The sequence below is a fragment of the Pteronotus mesoamericanus genome, unplaced genomic scaffold (assembly GCF_021234165.1).
Source record: "Pteronotus mesoamericanus isolate MK-2021 breed Mesoamerican mustached bat unplaced genomic scaffold, CSHL_Meso_final contig_90, whole genome shotgun sequence".
Lineage (NCBI taxonomy): Eukaryota > Metazoa > Chordata > Mammalia > Chiroptera > Mormoopidae > Pteronotus > Pteronotus mesoamericanus.
In genome coordinates this window covers 48028874-48048920 of record NW_026555277.1, presented here as the reverse complement: position 1 = coordinate 48048920, position 20047 = coordinate 48028874, and the positions used below count along the sequence as shown (strand labels likewise).

The 20047-nt window shown below is 39.1% G+C and overlaps 2 protein-coding genes across 2 annotated transcripts; both read right to left on the bottom strand.

Annotated features, from left to right (window-relative positions):
• Window positions 1–252: 252 nt before the first annotated feature.
• LOC129080687 (60S ribosomal protein L18-like) lies at window positions 253–18168 on the bottom strand. The gene is given in 4 exon segments (XM_054586191.1): window positions 253–1340; window positions 1343–1624; window positions 16737–16797; window positions 18143–18168. Coding segments are annotated over 4 exon segments (819 nt in total). The 3' UTR covers window positions 253–890.
• ZBED5 (zinc finger BED-type containing 5) lies at window positions 13228–18715 on the bottom strand. The gene is made up of 3 exons (XM_054586101.1): window positions 18501–18715; window positions 16737–16848; window positions 13228–15533 (listed from the first exon to the last, which is right to left on the bottom strand). The coding sequence occupies exon 3, from the start codon at window positions 15390–15392 to the stop codon at window positions 13314–13316; it is 2079 nt and encodes a 692-aa protein (XP_054442076.1). The 5' UTR covers window positions 15393–15533; window positions 16737–16848; window positions 18501–18715; the 3' UTR covers window positions 13228–13313.
• Between the last annotated feature and the right edge of the window lie 1332 nt (window positions 18716–20047).

The window sequence follows — 20047 nt, the reverse complement described above, 5'->3', positions numbered from 1 at the left end:
TGGGCTTTGTAGTCAGGCAGATGTGATTTGGAAGTTCAGGTTTGCTACATATAAGCTTTGTAAAATTGGATAAGCAACTTGACCACTATGAGATTGTAAGAGGCAGCCTTTTAAAATGGCTCACAGTGATCACTGCCTCCTGTTATTCATGCCTTTGTGTGATACTCTCTCCTTCTGAGTGTGGGCTGAATCTAGCTGCCCCCCCACCCCACTTTTGTTTTTTTAAATGATCAACAGAAGTGTATTTCTCAGTTCTTTTGGAGACTGGGAAGTCCAAGATCAAGGCGCCAGCAGATTCAGTGTCTGTCGAGAGCCTGTATCCTGGTTCACTGTGGATTTTCTTTTAATGAATTGAACAAAAGAAAATTGCAGGGATAACCCTTCCCAAATTAGGTTATAAAAATTTGTGACTTCTCTCTTACTGGCACTCTCTCACTGGTTCACTTTGAGGAAGTCAGCTAGCATGTTGTAAGTGGCCTTATAGAGGTCAACCTACAGCCATTCAGTCAGAGAGGCACAGCTGACCTGGATTTGCTACTGTCATCTGAAAGGATAAGGGGGTGTCATAGACATACCTTCACTTTTTTCTCAGTCTTATAGGACTGAGCCCTTAACCTGTGGGATCTGACACTATCTTCGGGTAGAGAGTATTAGAACTGAATTAAATTGTAGCCTATCTGGTCAGTGTCCACTGAGAAGTAGAGAATTGCTTGGAGGTGTTCAAAGAAATAACACTGGAAAAACAGAAAAAAAATATTCCTTTTACAGATGGAAGAAACTGAGGGTCAGAGAACTTACAGGACTTGTCCAATGTCCCACAACTAGAAAATGTCAAAGACTAGATTCAAACCTATTCTTCTTCATAATTACCATGTTAATTCAACACTTAGTTATTTCATTTTTTCAGCATCCAAAATCTTTTTAATAACCAAGTCGCATCCAGCGTTTGTTTTGTAGCTGTGGCTGGCCCATAGGCCTCTTGTACACTCGAACTTCCAGCCCTTCGATCGAATGTAGGGTTTGGTGTGGCTGTGAGGGATTCCTGGGGCCTTGCCAAAATGCTTGTAAACCTCTCCTCCCTTGCGAGGACCAGAAAGCAAGACGGTGCCAGAGCTCTTGGGCAAGTTCAGAGCCAGATGGTCGAAAGCGAGGATCTGGCCCCCAACCATGAAGATGCAGCTCCAGGCACAGCTGCTTACATAAAGTGTACACATGTTCTGTTTGGTCACCTCCTGGACATGCATGTCATTGATTGTAGTCCCTACAACCATAGGAGTTTTGCCCTCCTGGCTAGGAAGCTTCATCTTCCAGATCATCTGGGAAAGGGACAGAGACTGCCAGTGGGGGGACTCATGAACAACCTCTTCAGTACCACTTGGTTGAAGGTGGTGTTGGTTTGCTTTCTCAGAAACCTGTATAATTTGACCAACAGCCTTAGGAAGATGTCCCTGGGCTTCCTGTGCCAAACATTTCTGCCTTTGTTGTGGTAGATGTCAACTCTCCCATGATAGTACCTTCTGCTCGTGTTATTGCTATTGTTATTGTTTCCCTTGAATAACTTCCTTAGAAGAAGTGATACCTGTAACACCAGTGAATCCAGAGGCCCCAGAGAATCAGCCCAGAGCTATGAGGAAACAGAAGACATTCCAAATAAGGATTCTAAACTTTACTCACATCACTCATAGTCCCCATTAATTCAAGTTAACTTTTATTGAATCTTGTGTTCTCTTATTCTCTAGCACTCCCAGACTTCTGGGAGTCTCTCACTTTCCTAGGCTAGAAGGCCTCTTTCTTTCTTTCTTTCTTTCTTTTCTTTCAGAAGGCCTCTTTCTAATCCATATGCCTTGCCTCACTGTTGCATGCCTCCCCTGTACTACATGCGTCCACTGCCACAGGCACCCTAAGAAGTATGGCTCTCTTCCTCTGGGTTGCCTATTCCTTCCTCCTAGCCTAGGAGTCTCTCTGCCACTGAGCATATCAGCCTAATACTGGTATCACAGAAGTCCAGAAACCCTTCTGACTTCATTCAGAGTTTCCACAGAAAGTAGGTAAGAAGAAAGAGTAGGAGAGGCACAGGTATAGTGAGCAATTTCTACAGAGCCATTTTCCCAATTAAAGATTAGTTTTTTGTGAGTAACAAAAAGGAACAAACTTTATATTTATTCCTTCCTGTTCCATTCACATAAATGATCTGAGGATTCTGTTGGGGTAATGTGCAACCATGGAAGAATATGTGCTTGTATATGCACAGGGGTCAGAAAAAGTAGGTTTACAGTTGTGAGTAGATGAAACAGAATTCATTGTTGTATATTATCAATTATTGTATTTTCCGTATGAACCTACTTTTGCCCACCCCTGTATATTTACTCTCATATGTGGTCAATTCTCTGTGGCCAAAGACCTCATTGCCTTCTACAACCTTGAAGCCTCACTGCTCTTGGTTTCTGCTGATTCTCCTCCTCCAAAAAGTCTGCATTACAAGTCTACAGAGACTCATAGTCTATTTTCTTCGGTTCTTCATTGAAACTCAAGATAAAAATAGCCTTTTGGCTTAATGTACTTGTTTCCTGCCATCACTGTGGCTCTTATTCACCTTTAACCTTTTTTTAAATTTTAAATCATTTAAAAAATTTTCAATTACAGTTGACATACATTATTACATTAGTTTCAGCTGTACACCCTAGTGATTAGACATTATATGACTTATAAGTGATCATCCTGATAACTCTGGCACCTGACACCACACATAGCTATTAGAATATTATTGACTATATTCTCTATGCTGTACTTTATATCCCCATGACTATTCTATAACAACCCATTTGTGCTTAATTTCTTCACCTTTTTCACCCATCCCTCCAACACCCCTCCCATCTTGCAAACTTCAAAGTGTTCTCTGTATGTATGAGTCTGTTTCTGTTCTGCTTACGTTGTTTTTTAGATTCAATTTTTGATAGATATGTATTTATCACCATTTTTATGTTCATATTTTTATCTTTTTAAAAAGATTTTATTTATTTTTTAAAGAAGGGAGTAGGGAGGGAGAAAGAGAGGGAGAGAAACATCAATGTGTGACAAACATCCATTGGTTGCCTCTCGCATGCCTGCAGAGACCTAGCCTACAACCCAGTCATGTTCCCTGATCAGGAATTGAACTGGTGATCCTTTGACACACAGGCTGGTGCTCAATCCACTGAGCCACACCAGCCAGTGCTCTTCTTTATGAAAAAGACCCTTAAACTTTTCATGTAATACTGGTTTGGTGGTAAAGAACTCCTTTAGCATTTTCTTGTCTGGGAAGCTCCTTATATGTCCTTCAATTCTAAATGGCAGCTTGGCTGGGTTGAGTAATCTGGGTTGTAGTTACTTGCTTTTCATCACTTTGAATATTTCTTGCCACTTCGTCTGGCCTGCAAAGTTTCTGTTGAGAAATCAGCTCACATTCTTATGGGAGCTCTCTCATAGGTAACTAACTGCTTTTCTCTTGTTGCTTTTAAGATTCTCTTTCTCTTTTACCTCTATCATTTTAATTATGATGTTTCTTGGTGTGAGCCTGTTTGGATGCTTCTTGTTTGGGGTCTCTGCATTTCTTGGACTTGTATGTCCATTTCCTTCACCAAGTTAGGGAAGTTTTGTCATTATTTTTTCAAGTAAGTTTTCAATTTCTTGTTCTCTCTTCTCCTTCCAGCATCCCATGATGCAAATGGTGTGCTTGAAGATGTCCCAGAGGCACCTTACACTATTCTCATTTTTTATGGATTCTTTTTTCTTTTTGCTGTTCTGATTTGGTGTTCTTTGCTTCCTTACATCCAAATTGCTGATCTGATTCTCTGCTTCATGTACTGTACTGTTGATTCCCTGTAAATTATTCATTTCATTTAGTGTATCCTTCATTTCTGACTGGTCCTTTTTTTTATACTGTTGAGGTTCTCACTAAGTTCATTAAGCATCCTTATAATGAGTTTTCTGAACTCTGCATTTAGTAAATTGCTTGTCTTTATTTTGTTGGTATTTTTTTTGGCATTTTGTTCTCTTTTTTCATTTAGGCCATGCTTCTTTTTTCTCCTCATTTTGGCAGCCTCCCTGTGTTTGTTTCTATGTATTAGGTAGAGCTGCTATGTCTCCCAGGCTTGGTAGAGTGGATTGATGTAGTAGATGTTTTATAGGATCCAGTGGCACTGTCTCCTTAATCACCTAAGCTGGACACTTGAGGTATACCCCCTGTGTGGGTTGTGTATACCCTCCTCTTGTAGTTGAGCCTTCATGGCTGTTGGAACATCAATGGGAGGGATTTACCCCCAGGCAGATCAGTTGCAAGGACTGACTTTGACCACTGACCACTGTGAAGATTCAGCTATGCAGGGGCCCACTCCACAAAACAGGATTTACTTCAGTGGGGCTCCGATGCCTGCTGAGTCTGCCCCTTGAGTGCATTGCTTCTAGAGGTGGTTAGATGGTAGTGGTGCTTCAATGTGCTCTGAAGCTGTCCATTGGGTGTGCTGGCTCTGGGGCCTCTGGGAGGTGCCAGCCAAAGTCAGGTGCTGCCTATGTTCTGCCTGAGGCCACCTGGCATGAGATACAAAGTGATCTGCAGATGGCTCCTACTTGTGCTGGGTTTAGAGGTGCCCTGGTGAGGCTAAGTTGCAAACCAAGGCTGGCTGCTGCTAGTGCCAAACCTGAGGACACTTGGTGAGAGGTATGGAGCACGCTGAGGACAAATGTTGCTTGTTTGAGAGATTTTTAGGAAAATCTGAAGCATGAGCCAAGACAGGCCATTTGTGTGTAAAGCCACTGGAAACTGCTTGGGAAGCCCTGAAAGTTGGGTGGGCTGGGCCTCTGGGAATCACCAGATTAGGGCAAACAGTGGAGGCAGGTTGATGGAGTCTCAGATACAGAGCCTGCCTGCCAGTTCTGTCAAGGGAGGGCTCATCAAAGGAACAATGGCCTCTGCCAACATTTCTGTCTGGAAGAAAGCTGACCCCCAAGTTCTCACCTTGATGACAGATAATTCAGTTCCTCCTCGTATGTCCCTAATGCCATTTGAGCTACTGCTCCAGCATTGGAGCCCAGAGCAAGTGAGTATGAGTAAGTCCATGCATGGGAACTTTAAGAGGAACTGCCTGGGACTCTAGAAGTCCTCCATCTCCCTCAAACTCAATCCCCACTGGTTTTACAGGGAGACATTATGGGGACTTCTCTTACTGGCACTGGAACCCTGGAATGGAGGGCCTGGTATGGGGCTGGGACCCCTTGTTCCTCAGGAGGGTCCTCTGCATGGAAGATATCCCTCCCAATTTTTACCTGCCACATATGGCTGTGGGACCAGGCCATTCTTTGTATCTGCCCTTCCAACCAGTTTTGATGTGGCTTCGTCTTTAATTGCATAGTTGCAGAACTTATCTTCGGCCAGATTTCAGGCAGTTAGTTGTAGTTTTGACGTGGTTGTAGCAGGAGGGCAGTACCATGTTTACCTACGCCTACCATCTTGACTGGCAGTCTTCAACATTTATTTAATGAACAACTATTAGGTGTCAGGCATTATTCTAAGTATTTCTGAAAATTCAGAGATTGATAAGTCAAGATCTCTGCTCCCAAGGATCTTATATTCCCTCTTTTATTACAAAATTGGATGTAAGATTTTAAATATTTTAGTAATTACATCTTTCCTAAGTTTATTCTGGATTAATGTGTTTTTAATAGTTTATGACTTGTAAATGTAACATTTGCTTTATCATTAAATTTGTCCTAATAGCAATGATGTAATACAAAGCAGAGGCATGGTTATGTGTTTCTGTATTTCACTGGCTAAATACTAGATAAATGCTCTATACATATTCCAAACAATTCATTGATTTTCATAACAGGGTTTGTGCCTTGATCTTTGGCATCTGTTTCATAAGTTCTATTCATTTCATGTTTTGGCATGAAGTTTAGTTGATGAAAGTCTACTTTTTATGTTGAATACAAAGTTAAGCAAAAACAGACTATGTACAGTTTGTTGCTGTTGCACAATTTAAGGAGTGCTGGACTTATTTGATGCTTGCAGGGACACTGTGAAAACCTAATTGGTAGTCAATTTATTGTGAAATTAAGACTTAGAACTTCAGCACACAACAGACTATATCTCTGTATTGTGTCTGACTGAACACTGAACCCTTGGGAATAGCTTGTTTTCTAGAATACACATTTTGACTGTCAGAAAATAATTTGTTTCCAAAGCCTTCTTTAAAAGGTATACTGCCTTAGTTCCTGGTGACAGCTGTGTGGTAGATGTATGATGACTTGATATATTATACAGTAGTTTCCTCTTATTTGAGGTTTCACTTTCTTTAGTTTCAGTTACCCATGGTTAACTGCGGTCCAAAAACACTAAATTTCCCCAATCATGAACATTACCATGGTTCCATGATCCAGGATCAACGGAAGCAGATGATCCACATTCTTATGTATCATCAGAAGGTCAATGGTAGCCTAATGCTATGTCACAATGCCTGCTGTCATTCACCTTACTTCATCTCATCACATAGGCATTTTATCATTGCACATCATCACAAGGGTGACTACAGTACAGTATTTTGTGTGACCACGTTCACAAACTTTCTACAGTAGTTATAATTGTCCTACTTTACTACAGCTAATCTCTTACTATGTCAAATTTATATAAATTGAACTTTACCATAGATATGTATGTACAAGAAAGAACAGTATATATAGGGTTCAGTGCTATTAGCAGTTTCAAGCATCCTGGAGGACTTAAAACACATTCACTTTGGGTAAGGGGGGAATACTGTATGTATATTTAATAAAGGCTGTGACAGGTACTTGAAAAGTGAATTGCTGTTAATGTAGGTGTGTTATAGAGTACTTCTTGAAATAGGTGCTTGGTTGAGGAAAAAATGGTGAATGAACGTTGTTGAGTGAACCTGGGAGCCTTTTAGTAAGTTCCTAAAAGCATGTGAGGCTTTAACAATATACCAGGACACTTTACTTCTTATAAGAGATATTGTCTACCTTTCCATTTATACATGTAGGATAGAAAAACTAACATTTTGCATTTTAAAGGTCCTTTGCTAAACCCTATGTATCTCTTAAGTGTCAGGCAATTAATTTTTCCATAGCTGTAACATGGTTATATAACCTACTGCCAAATTGCTTAACACCTATGAAGTGTTCTGGAAATGGACATCCACAGTTATTTTTAAGATGTTGTTTTAGTAGCATGGAGAAAAACCTTGTAATAAAATCTTATTCTACCATTCTGAGCCAACCAGTGTTGTAGCATTCAGACCTGAGTTTCCCTTACATATCTTGGGCAGAAGCTAGGGCTACTTCTTTATAGAAAGTCTTGAATTCACCTGGTGGGAGAAGTTGAAACATTAAGTTAAAAAATAATTCCAACAGTGACATTTCCAAGGATAAGCCTCTTTTACTCCTCTATCCACTAAAAACTACGGAATTCTCTTTCTTAAGAGACAGGTGAAGTGTGGGGAAGAGTTATGCAGCAAAAAGGATATGGTGGTAGCAGCCAACTTGAAGAGTTACTAGATAAGGCTTGGAAACTCAACATTCATCCCGTCACTCAATAAAAACAGACTGAAAGCCACATCTTGGCATTTTTATAGATCATAGGACTTTGATCAATGCACTACATTTTCTTATGACAAGAGATAATTTTGCACGCTCTCAAATTCAGATGGTTGTCAAATTTGTGCCACAAAACAGTGCCACAAGGAAACTAACATGGTACTATATGGGATGAAAACAGGTCCAATATATGTTCCCTGCTCTTAAGAATGTAGATGGAGAATCTTTCAACTAATATGTACATTTTTCAAAGTGAGGTCTCTAAAGTTCTGGGTCTCCTCAGAAGTAATGAAAGCCCCAATGACACCCAAACTTTGAGCTCTTCAAAATAAAAAGTCCTATGTGGGTGGACATTCTATCTGTACTAATAGATCTAAAACACCCTTATAATAGCTCTTTCTTCAGTGCCCCCACACATTTACAAATACCACTTGGACATGGTACCCTAACCTGCAACTCCTCCAGCTTGAGAACCACAATGGCTTCCCATTGTACTTGAAATAAAATCCAAGCTCCTTATATTAGCCTCTAATGCCCTATGTAATCTAGTTCCTTTCTCTTTGACATCCACCATGCTCGTGGTACTCTTTATCCCAGACATATTAATCTTTCTATTCCTCAAACACACCAGGCTTTCTTTACCACAATGTTTGCCCTTGCCTTCTCTCCATCTGGAATACTTTCCCCAATCTTCATTCGACTGACTCATTATCACTCAGGCTTCAGCTCAAATATCACTTTCTTGAAGAGACTTTCTCAAATTAACTTGGTTGATACTCTTCAATACTCTGACATTAACCTGTTTTATTTTCTACATAGCAATTAATGGTTTGTCTTTCCCACTAGAATGTAAATTCTTTGAGAGTTATGACACCTTTACTTCATTTCTTAGGATTATAGATTTAGTCTAAATTTGGTATTTTCTTAAGCATGTCTATTGAATTTTAGGAAGGTAGGATCAAATGTAGGCATTTAGATCACCACCTTAAACCTAAGTCCCAGCTTGTTTGGGGAAAGGTTTATTTTGCTCAAAGGTATTTGTCAAGAATGTCACGCTAACTGCGATGTGAGATTTTGCCTTGTCAACACATAACTCTTCTGAGAAGGTAAAATAATCCTTTAGGGAACTTGTTTACAACTTTGACAGAAAGCAACTTTTAAAATAGGAGACTACTCAAACTATTTCTGATTCTCCTGCAAAGCATGACTTATTAAACCTTAAAAAAAACCAAACAACTCCATTTATTTACCAGGGTCTTTTATAAATTAAAGGAAAAATGAACAGATATGTTCTCAAGGTAAATTTCTAATTTGAATTATATATCCAATTTATAACTAGTCCAGACTGAGATTAAGTAAAATCCATATACTACTGAGTTGTGCCACTAAGAGTAATAAATGGCATTTGATGATATCTAACAATGTCAAAATATGCTGATTTAGTTCTGGTCCATGAAATATTATCAGTGGCAATATTTTATAGACCAGAACAATAACACTATGGTAGAGGGCTGAATAACCAGAAATCAGATTTAGTTTGGGATGGCACTCATCTCATCTCTGCAGCTAATTTTACCAATAAATTATAGTTTTATATTGCTTTCCCTTTAGACTATGATATTAGATGATTTTGCCTACAGGAATAGGAAACCTAATGTAAAGTGTCTTAAATATAAAGGGCAGTTTATTGGCCTAAATAACAAAAAAATTAAAGGTGGAATATTGATCAAGTGTGGTTCAACCATGGCTCTAGTTTCATTTCTCATTATTATTATTATTATTTTTGGCTCTGTCTTCCTCTAGATTTTGGTTTTATCCCCATGCCGGTAGCTAGAGAGCTGCAGCAATCCCAGGTCTCTCAAGTATACAGGACATTTATCTCTTAAGAGTGGGGAAACATCTTTTCTCAAAGTCCCTTATAACACTGCCCTTTCTTTTCACTAGCCTGTATTATGTCACATGCTACTCTTGTGGCTCGAGTAATACTATGCCTTAATAGGCTTACATCCAAGTTCCTGAACAATTTTTATAAGGGCAATGGCATTACATTCACCAGTGTTTTTCAAATGATGGTGGATCATAATCCAAGAATAGATCCTGAAATTAATCTTTGGATTCTAATCATTTTAAAAAGTAAGTAGACTTGAGATTGCACTGCACATATGGAGGGGTAGTACTGTTTTATGTAACTTTGGTATTCACACATACTGTACACACCTGGATTATAATGTAAAATGTTTCTTATTGTGAACTGGAGTCAAAAGTCTGAAAGCTATTAAGATGAAATTCTCAAAGCTGGAGCGAGATTAGCTCTTGCTTAAGTACATGGATTGTGTAGAGGAAGAATGGATACTTGAAAAATGGAGGTATGGTTTGCAAGAGGAAAATAGATGTTAGGGATATAGTCAACAATTTGCACTGCAGCCTATCTGACATTTTAGTAGTCCTTAATTTATACTGGATTTCAATATAATTATAATCAAACGTATTTTAGGTTTTCCCATGTTTTCTAATTTCAAAGTATATCTTCCTTCTTTTTTTTTTTCCTCCCACCCCATCATCTCCTTTCTGAAAAAGCACTTCATTCCTTCCATCCAATTAAGTATTTGTGATGAGACAATTTATACATCTTATAATTTGGTTGGTGGAAAGTAGTATAGTAAGATTCATTGAAAAAGCTTGGCTTCTAAGAAAAAACCCATGTATTTCAAATAACTGAGCACATCTTACTATTGTGCTAGCCATTATTTAGGTTTAAATTTTTATCTTATTTGACAAAAACTTTAGGGCTCATTCTAACTCATCTCCTTTTATTTAATAAATGAAGACACTAAGGTCTAGAGAGAATGAACTTATCTAAGGCAGTTAATTAGTTGCAGAACACAAGTCTCTTGATACCTACTTCAGAATTCTTTCCATTGTAGTAATTAACAGTACAGTTATAGTAGTAAACATGCTAAGTTCCAGAGGCACCTAGATTTACATAGCTAGTGTAGTTTTTCAGGAGTTGTTAAGTGAATTATATTTTGGGGAATAAAACTGAATTTTTAAGGCAACAGAGGGGCTTATTAAATACTTTCAGAGTATTTGAAAGGCAAGTAATAGTTATTGCTTTATCTGTTTAAGCAAGGCTAAGGATTTTAAAGCTAATTTTCATAATGTTATTGTATGAACTGTATTTCACATTAATACTTTACCCTTTAAACTAGGGAATTATCTGAGCACTTTTTGTACTGGAAATTTGCTAAGTTCTATGAATGATCCAAAAGGAGTCTTAGCTACAAGAGATTATAATCTGTATAATTATGTATGGTAATGGTGCAAAATTGACATAGAAAATAATCCCCATTAGTAAGTCAAGGCTATTTCAATTACTAGAAATATAGGGATTGAAGGTAGGAAAGTCCTTTTAGGTTGGACATATTAGGGGAATTCTACTGTTTCATGGACAGACAGGAAGCGTAGCTGTCACTTGAGGGTGCCATAAGAATATTATAATAATACAGGTGAGAAGCTGGCATCAAGAACCAAGTCGGATAGGGCTGGGATTGAAGAGATAGTAGCAGATAGCAGGGTCCCAGTCAATAGATTTCAGTTTAAATGTAGGTATCTAGACCCTTGGAGGAGGTTAGGGGGAAAAATTGTAAATAAAGCATAAGAGGTCTTACATCTTAAGAGGCTGACAGCTGACCTAATCAAAGGCTCAGGTTCAGCAATCACATAAGGGGTATAGTTATTAAGTGTCAGGCAGACGTAGACATTATGGCATTATACATGATTCTAAAACTAGGCTAGATTTAATTCTGGGATTAGTTGACAAAAAGCATGAATGAACTAGTATAAAGAAATCTTTTTAGAAAATTAATTTTACTTGATAACAATTTAATACCTATATTTTACAATAAGCACTCATACTTTGAAATAGCTAATTTTGGATGAATTTAGAGAAAACCTTTGCTTCACAGGATTTCAAAAAAAATGCTTAGACTTCAGTAGGACATTTTAGGTATACTTCCAAGTCACTGTTTGATGCTATCAGAAAAATTTGAAAGGTGGTAATTGCAAAAAGTTTTGTCTTTGGAAAAGACCATTTTATATTAAGTTCTGCCATTTATTTTGTGACCTTGGCCAAATTCAAAAATTACCTAATCCCTTAGGATTGTTGTAAAAATTATAGATGGCGCACAAGCATCTAGCAAGGTAACCGACAGGTAAATAGGTGCTTAATAATGTGACAGAGGGGAAAAAGCATAGACTAGAGATGCCTAATCTTGCTGTCTCAGACTAACTCAGGTCCTTCCACCTGGATAGCAGTTGAGTTTCCATAAAGAACAAAAACTCAAAACTAGGAGTTTGAGTATGGAGTGGTTTAACTGGGACAGAGGAGGATATGGCAGGGAACTAACATATATCACGTATCTATTCCTGATCACCCACTGTTAGTTTTTTATACATTCTCAGTCTGAATAATAACACTTCACAGAGGCACAATTATTTTTATAAATGAGATAACTGATGTTCAGGAAGGCTCAATTGGCCAATGTTAAGTAGTTGAGCAGTGGGGCAGATACCTAAATCTAGTGATTCTACCACATTCTGCCTTAGTGAGGAGAGGTACTCCTACTCTCCCAAATGGGAAACTGGTTTGAATAGGTGAGATCAAATAAATAATGGATATCTGCAGTAGCTTTTGATTACAGTAACTCTTGATTACCACTGAGTTGGTAATCTGTGTTGTGTGGTGTGATATGGGAAGTTTACAGACGGGACTGTCAGAAATTTTTCATAATATTCTAATAAATTGATAAGAAGTTTCGAGGTTAATTATCTTCAAGTATAGTAAAATCTCATTAACTTAGACGACAGTGTATGGAATGTGCAATAATGTATATAGGAACTGAGAAACAAAGAAGATATCTGAAAATGTTCTTCATAATTCCTCCCTTCAGAACTATGACATTCTTAGTGATCTCTGTCTAATGGCCACACTGAATTCTAGGTAACAGAATAATTGAGCCAAAATCACAAAGGGTAGCATTCTGTCAACATGCAGAATATACAAATATGATCCACCATGCCCTATTCCAGTTTTTTGTGGTTCAGCTTCAACATTTTTTCTTTCATTGAGCATCACACTTCATTAAAGCTTTTTGCCAATACTGGAGACACAGAGCTGGGTAAGACCCTTTTAAGAGCTCAGTCCAACTGGGAATCATGAGACTACCAAGCTGTCACAGTTGAGACAGACACAAAAAATAAGGCCAAAATAGAAAGAGATAGAGAATATACATGTCTATGATAAATTAAATCAAAGTGCTGAAAAGCAAAAAAGAATTTGTCAAGAAGCAAGGAGAAGTAATAGCTTTTGGAGACCATAAAGCCTAAGTGTGATGTTGAGGAAATGGATGTTGATTGGCAGGCTGCAGCGTAGGCATGGCTTGAAAGAGTGGTAGGGATTAGATCCTAAAGAGGTATGTTATGCTAAGGAATTGGGACTTTCTCTTGTGAATCAAGATAAAGTTATGACCATGGAACCCTTTGAAGTTATAACATGAAGATTAAATACCAAAATAATACATTTACATTTTTTGATTTAGTTTTCTTAAAATCTAAGAAATAGAAAAAAATTTGAATACTTTTATTTAAAATCCCAAAATGCCAGAGATAAAGTAAATCTTTTATTTTCATCTTATATTTGGTTATCATGAGACATGCAAAACCTTTCAATTTCAATGAGAACAGTGTTTTTGTGTCTTTTTATCACATATCCGCTTAATATTCGGTGTAATGTTGCTAAGTCGGATCCGCATATGAGGCGCGGCATCAAGCCTTTTCCTATATTTCGTTTTTGTTGCAGCATAATATGAAAATCCTGTTTCACACAGGTGCATTGTAGCAAAGGGAAGAAGAACACGAACTGCACGTCTTGCAATGCTTGGGTACTCTTGAATTAAGCTACTCCAAAAGTCATTTAGGGAAAGTTCACTGAAATTTTGTTTCACTTGAGAATCAGATGTTAAATCAATGAGGCTCTCATAGTCACGTGCTACTAATGAGGCTGGTTTAACAGTTACTGTAAATGGATTTCGAACCCAAGCATTATTGTCATTTGTTACAGGGAAATATTTTAACAGAGTAGAGCGCAAACCCCTTAGGTGCTGTACAATGGCACTACAAATATCTTTATCAACTGTAGAATTAATTTCAGTCAAAAAGTCACTTAGTGTAGGAAAACAATCAAAGTTTTCTTCTTCTACAGATGAAGCCCAAAATGCCAATTTTCTTAACAATGATGACATTTTATCAAATACTGTAAACACCGTCACATTTTTTCCTTGCATTGACAGATTAACCTCATTTAATTTAGTAAAAATATCTGCAAGATATGCAAGTCTTAGCAGCCAAGATAAATTTGTTAAACAATCAGATAGTTGAAAAGCAGAATCCATGAAAACCAACAGTTCACGACGAAGTTCAAAAAGTCTTACAAGAACTTTACCTCGGGAAAGCCACCTCACCTCTGTATTTAGAAGAAGTGCTGTGTGCTGGGCACCCATCTCCTCACATAAAATTTTTAGTAGTCTGGATTGATGTGGTCGAGCTTTAATGTAATTGATGATTTGTACTGCCTGATCTAGCACATTTTTCAGAGATGTAGGCATTATTTTAACTGCTAGTGCATGTCTATATAATAGGCAGTGACTACTAGTACTTTCAGGAGCCACATACTTTATCAAGGTGACAGCCTCAGCAATTTTCCCGTCCATTGCCCTAGAAGCATCACTACAAACATCAACACATTTTTCCCATTCAATTTCATGTTTCTGCATAAAACCGTTGATGCAGTTAAAAATTTCTTTACCAGTAGCATTACTTTGCAAAGATTCACATAAAAGTAGGTCTTCCTCAATAGACTTATTAAATCGATAACGAACAAACACAAGTAGCACGGCAAGTCCTGAAACATCAGCTGATTCATCTAGTTGCAGAGAAAACCCATCACAAATTTTCAGTCTACAAACAAGCTCTTCTTCAATATCAGCAGCTAGATCCTTAATTCGACGTGCAATGGTACTGTTTGATAGCTGCACTGCATCTATTTTTTTACTGTACTGTTCATCAAACATCCGCATCACGACATCTTTTGCACAAGGTTTGATAAGCAATTCTCCAACAGTATGAGCCTCTCCACTCAGGGCTATATGGTAACTTACATTGTATGATGCCTCTGTAGCACTTTCATTATCTGTATTGACAATTTTAGGTGTTGGGGGTTTATTATTTTCAGGTGAATCAAGATGTTGTTTGAAAAAGCTTATGTCTTTGTCTTTATATGCAGCGTGTTTAGTTTCCAAATGTCTTCGAAGCTTACTAGGGGCCAAAGAGCTATTTGACAAAATTTTCTTACACAACACACACTGAGCATGAGGAGCATCTCTATTTCCAAAGTAAGTAAATCCGAAAGACAAATAGCTCTCATCATATTTTCTTCTTTTTGGTTTCTTACTAAATGTTATTTTGTTGGAATTGGATATAAATTGGACCCTGGAAAGCTCATCTTCTGATTTTTTAGAAACTGAAGGCTGCAACTGTTCATCTTCACTTTGTAATATTCCAACTTTTTGATCATTTGAATCAGACACAATTTGATAAAATGATTCTACTTCTTGTTTAAGACTTCCTTGTTTCGGCAATAGATCCATAGGCAATGTATTTGTGGTACAAAACATGGTTAGTTTAGAAAAAACATCGAGTATCACAGATTTGTTGAAATTATAAGACAGGATACATAGAAGACGAGCAATCATCAAAGAGATGATATATAGCAACACATCAGTTAATTTGTAAATGCTGCCTATGCATCAATGCGCAGATGGAACATCACACGTTCGTCTATCAGGTGATCTCTCATGCGATTTCCTGGTGCTCTCAGGTATGGCACACCTTTTCTTAAAGGTAGATTATCACATAAAAATAAAAGCTATAGAAATGAGTTTAGTAGTTTTAAACTTATATTTTAAGATAAACTATGAAAAAAATCTATTGTTAGTTAGCATTGACCTTTTTTCTCAGAACGCTTATTTACTTAGATAATATTCTTTAAAACATAATTCGGGAACCATTGGGTTAAGAAATAATGAAGCGCTGATAAGTGTGTTTTTAAGGGACATTGAAGAATATGTCCCATGGCAGGGGTTGGCAAACTTTTTCTGTAAAGGGCCATATGGTAAATATTTTTTTGACTTTATGAGCCATATGGTCTCTGTTACAACTCCTCAATCCGGTAGTTGTAGCATGACAGCAGCCATAGACAGTACATAAAAGAATGGCCACAGTTCTGTTTCGATAAATCTCTATTTACACAAACAGCATAGAGCATAGTTTACCAACTGCTTCTCATGGTACCTTGTAATCTCATTTAGCTTTCTGATGCCTATTGCCATTAGATGCATTCATTGCTGGTACTATTACACACCTGAAGGCCCCTTTCAGGGCTAGCAACTTATGAGCTGTATTAAAACACATACAAACAGCCCTGGCTGGGTGGCTCAGTTCGTTGGAGCATCGTCCCATACAAAAGGTAGTGGGTTCGATCTCTGGTACAGGAGTCAACTAACCAATGTTCTCCCTCCACAATCCTGTCCTCTCTGTCCAGATCAATAAACATACCCTTGAATGAGGATTTAAAAAAAAAAAAAAACCAGTTCAAGTTTTGCAAAACAAAGAATTCTGTTGCATCCTAAATAAACTGTAAACCAAAAGCTACTATTTCTCTGAACTTCAAATTACATAAAGTTATATTATCCAAATTAAGACTAATTCAAAATAATGTGAATCTTACTGATTACTCTGTATCCCATTATACTATAGATGAAAAATTAACCAAGACCTAAAGAAAACATAAACTCTAATTTTAATAGTTTATTCCTATATTTAAAAAAGCATAAATAAGAGGAAAAGTAAAACAAATTTTAGGACCTCTGAAGAATACTAGCTTTATAAATTAAGAAATAGGAATTTAGTGTCTATCCAAATATAGCTACTTTTAATTTAAACTTTATGATTTGGCTACAGAATAAGCTTTGTATTCTCACCTTAGATCCTGAATCAAAATGGTTTTCCTATTAATAGCTAGAGGGTAAGTAAGATACCTGAAATGAGGAGTACTCCCTTCTGGAATCACAGACTCCTTGGCAGCTTGAAATGCAGACTCTTCAAAAGAATAAAATTAAGGGATGGGGTGGAAGGAAAGTAACCAATAGCCTAGAATGAGAAAAATTAAAATTAGATACTGCAAAAGCAGCATTAACTACTTAACTCCAAGTTGACCATCCATTACAATTTTATTTTAGATCCAGGTAGTGCAAATGATTCTGTACTGCAATGCAGATCTTGAACTGAAATAGAAGATGCCTAACATACATAGTAAATATGCTAATATTTTGTCCATTTTAATATCCTGGTCATTTCATTGTTTTGAGATGTTCCCTTACCCACTGACTTCATAGAAATACATTTAAAACTTTCAAAAACTAAACCTAAATTTCAAAAGTACAGCCACACCTTAATTGTTTCAAAAACTAATCATTGAAAGTAATCTAAAATGGGAGCACTCTGTACATGGAAATGTTACATGGAATATGCTTTTTGCTAACTGTTTTTTGTCCCCTCAATAACCAACTCCAAGGTTACTAATGTTTACTGAGTGATGACTGTTTACAATGTGCCACTAACTGCTAAATCCTTCATATAGATTAGCTCATTTAATCCTCAAAACAAACCTGAGAGTCAGGGACTAACAATAACCCCACTTCAGAGATGGAACAAATAGACAGACTTAAGTCACGTGCTACGTTAACACACCTTTTAAGAACTTAGAACCCAAAAAGTTCAACTGCAGAGCCCACCTGCTTAGCCATTACTTGTGTATCCCCGAATACTCTCAATTTCCCAAGCACTAAAATATCTGGTACCAGGAGTTACACAGTGCAGAAAGAAATGGATTACAATGGGTTACAACTGCCATAAAGTCTAGTATCTCAAACTGGCAGCAGCAGAAAGCCCCACTTCTCCATTATTGAGAGCAAAAGAGCAGTAGATTCTCTTTCTTTGAGAATCTTTTCTGTATTTGCATTCATAAACAGGACTTCCTGGGGCTGCTGGAAGCCCTAAAAGATGAGGATCCCTTTCTTCTGCTGCTAGAGGACACAACGGAGTGGGAATCTTGTTTTCAGGCCTCAACCCCACCTCTTTAAAGGTGCTTCCCTGGGTCTCTTAGGACAAAGAATCTGGTCTCCCTTGAGAGCAAAATTTCTATTCCACTCCCTGAAAAGGATGGGGATGGGGTGGGTGGGGGCACGGCTCCCTCACTTTTTATCTCTTCCGGTTAAAAAGGAAAGCAGCACAATCTCTTCAACCCCCACCCCCAGGTCGTTCCATCTTTGAATACCCTGAGGGGCAGGAGGGCTGGGTTGGCGTGCAGTCCATTCAGAAAGCCTATGCAGGAGGTAGGTATGAACATCCCTTACAGCACCTAAATGCTTTTAGCAACGGTCACCTTGATGTGTGGCCCGGGACAGCCATCCCTTAACTCCTCCTTGTCACTGGTGCGCGAAGCCCACGGACCGCCACATCTGGGTTCGCTTCCTGTCGGAGCCCACCCTCGCCTACACAACTCTTCCCTCCCGTCCCCGGACAACCGCCTCAGCTCACAACCACATGAGCATGTCTCAGCACCTCACACTATCTGTCTACTTCATCTCCATCCATGATAGAGAGAACGGTCTATGCTGCGGCTGGGCTGCAGAGCAGCGCCGCGGTCCCCCGCTGAGCCTGCGGCCGCCATTTTAGACAGCTCTAGGCAGCGGCCATTTCAGAGCGCACCACTTAGCCGCCGTGGCGGCTCTGGTCCTCACCTTCACCGAGGCCTGAACAGGGTCAAGAGCCAGTCGTCGCAGACTGGGGTGAGGCGGGAGGAGGGGGGGAATGAAAAATAAAACAGGAAAGGATTCGGGGACAGGGTGATGCTCTCAGTTCTGGGATATCGCCTATGCCACCTCCACAGAGATCCGATTCGCGGCTGGCACGGTCGCTCTTCTGAAGATAAATTTAGCACCCTGGAGCACCCGAAATTACAGTCTCCGCGAGCGACTCCTCCGCTGCCCAATCAGCGCCAGAGTTGCTCCCCGACACCAATCCACGCTGAGCAGTGGGGCGGGACCAAAGGAAAGGACCAAGCACGGTTGAGGCGTGGCCTAGCCGCAGCTACGGCGCTGAGTTCGTTTGAGCTGTGAACTGAGGTGCTGTCAGACGTGAAGCGATTGTTTTCAAACTTCCCTGGGCACAAGTCAGCCTGGACCCCGTTTAGAAGGACTGGGTGCAGATACGGAATTTGTGATCCTGTAAGGCCAGACTGGACTCGAGAAATCTGCATGCTCTTACACTGGCGCTCCTCCCGGGCGGAGGTGACTTGTGTGGGTTCCAGTGTCATAAAGGTGCGCGTAGAGGATCGAGAGCTGCTCGGGCTTATCACGACCTCTTTGTTCTTCCAGCCGCACCCCAGGTCCAAGTTACGCAACTGCCTTCTCTTTTCCTTGTTTTCCAACTGGAATCCGAGCAGAAAACGCCCTCTCCCTTCTCCGCCCCTCCCCGATGCTGGCGTGTCAGGAACCCTAGCAGGCCGGGCGGAGAGCTGAGCCTGACACTCTTCGGGGTACTTCTCTCTCTAGAGCTCTTGGGTAGTAACTCCAAAAGGGGTGGGAGAGACTCCTTGTAGGCGTAGGTAGGGATAGCGGCGTCTCCTGCTCTGTCCTGGCACCTCCTACAAGCTGCACCCGTCGCTGAAGGAACGAACGCCCGGACGTCTGCACCCACAGAGCCGTCCTCTCAAACACTCAGTTTGCTAGCTGCAGCATTCTGATGTTTTTTAAAAACCATAGCCCTACTCCTCCTTTTAAAAACAATACAGCAAAAGCCTGCGAGTTGAGTATTTTCGTTGTGTGTGATCCGTCGTGGAGACCTGGGGTTTTGTTTTTCCACACTGGCACTTTGAAATATTTACACTTGGAGGGAATTGTTAACGTACATTGTGTTAAACAGTAGGTCCCATTGTTTGCAATATTTTAGCTTTTCGAGGTCCCGTAGAAATAGCCAAGTGAAAATTGGATCATGTTTTCAGGCACCGCACCAATGACAGAAAGCACCCAACTTAAGGTCAAAAGCCAGGCAGCTTTTGTTTTTCTTAGAAATGCTTCTTTGGTGTATGAATAAATTTCGTGAGCAGAGAAAAGCTTAACCCTTAACACAATTTTCAGGACTGCTGCATAGATGATTTCCTAGGACTCATAATAGAAGCCAACATTTGGTTCAAAAAAGTTTTAGGGCCATCTGACACCTTCATATCTTGGCCTATGTTTTTCATTATTATTTTTAAATTATTCCCATTAAGTCAGTTTTATTTAAA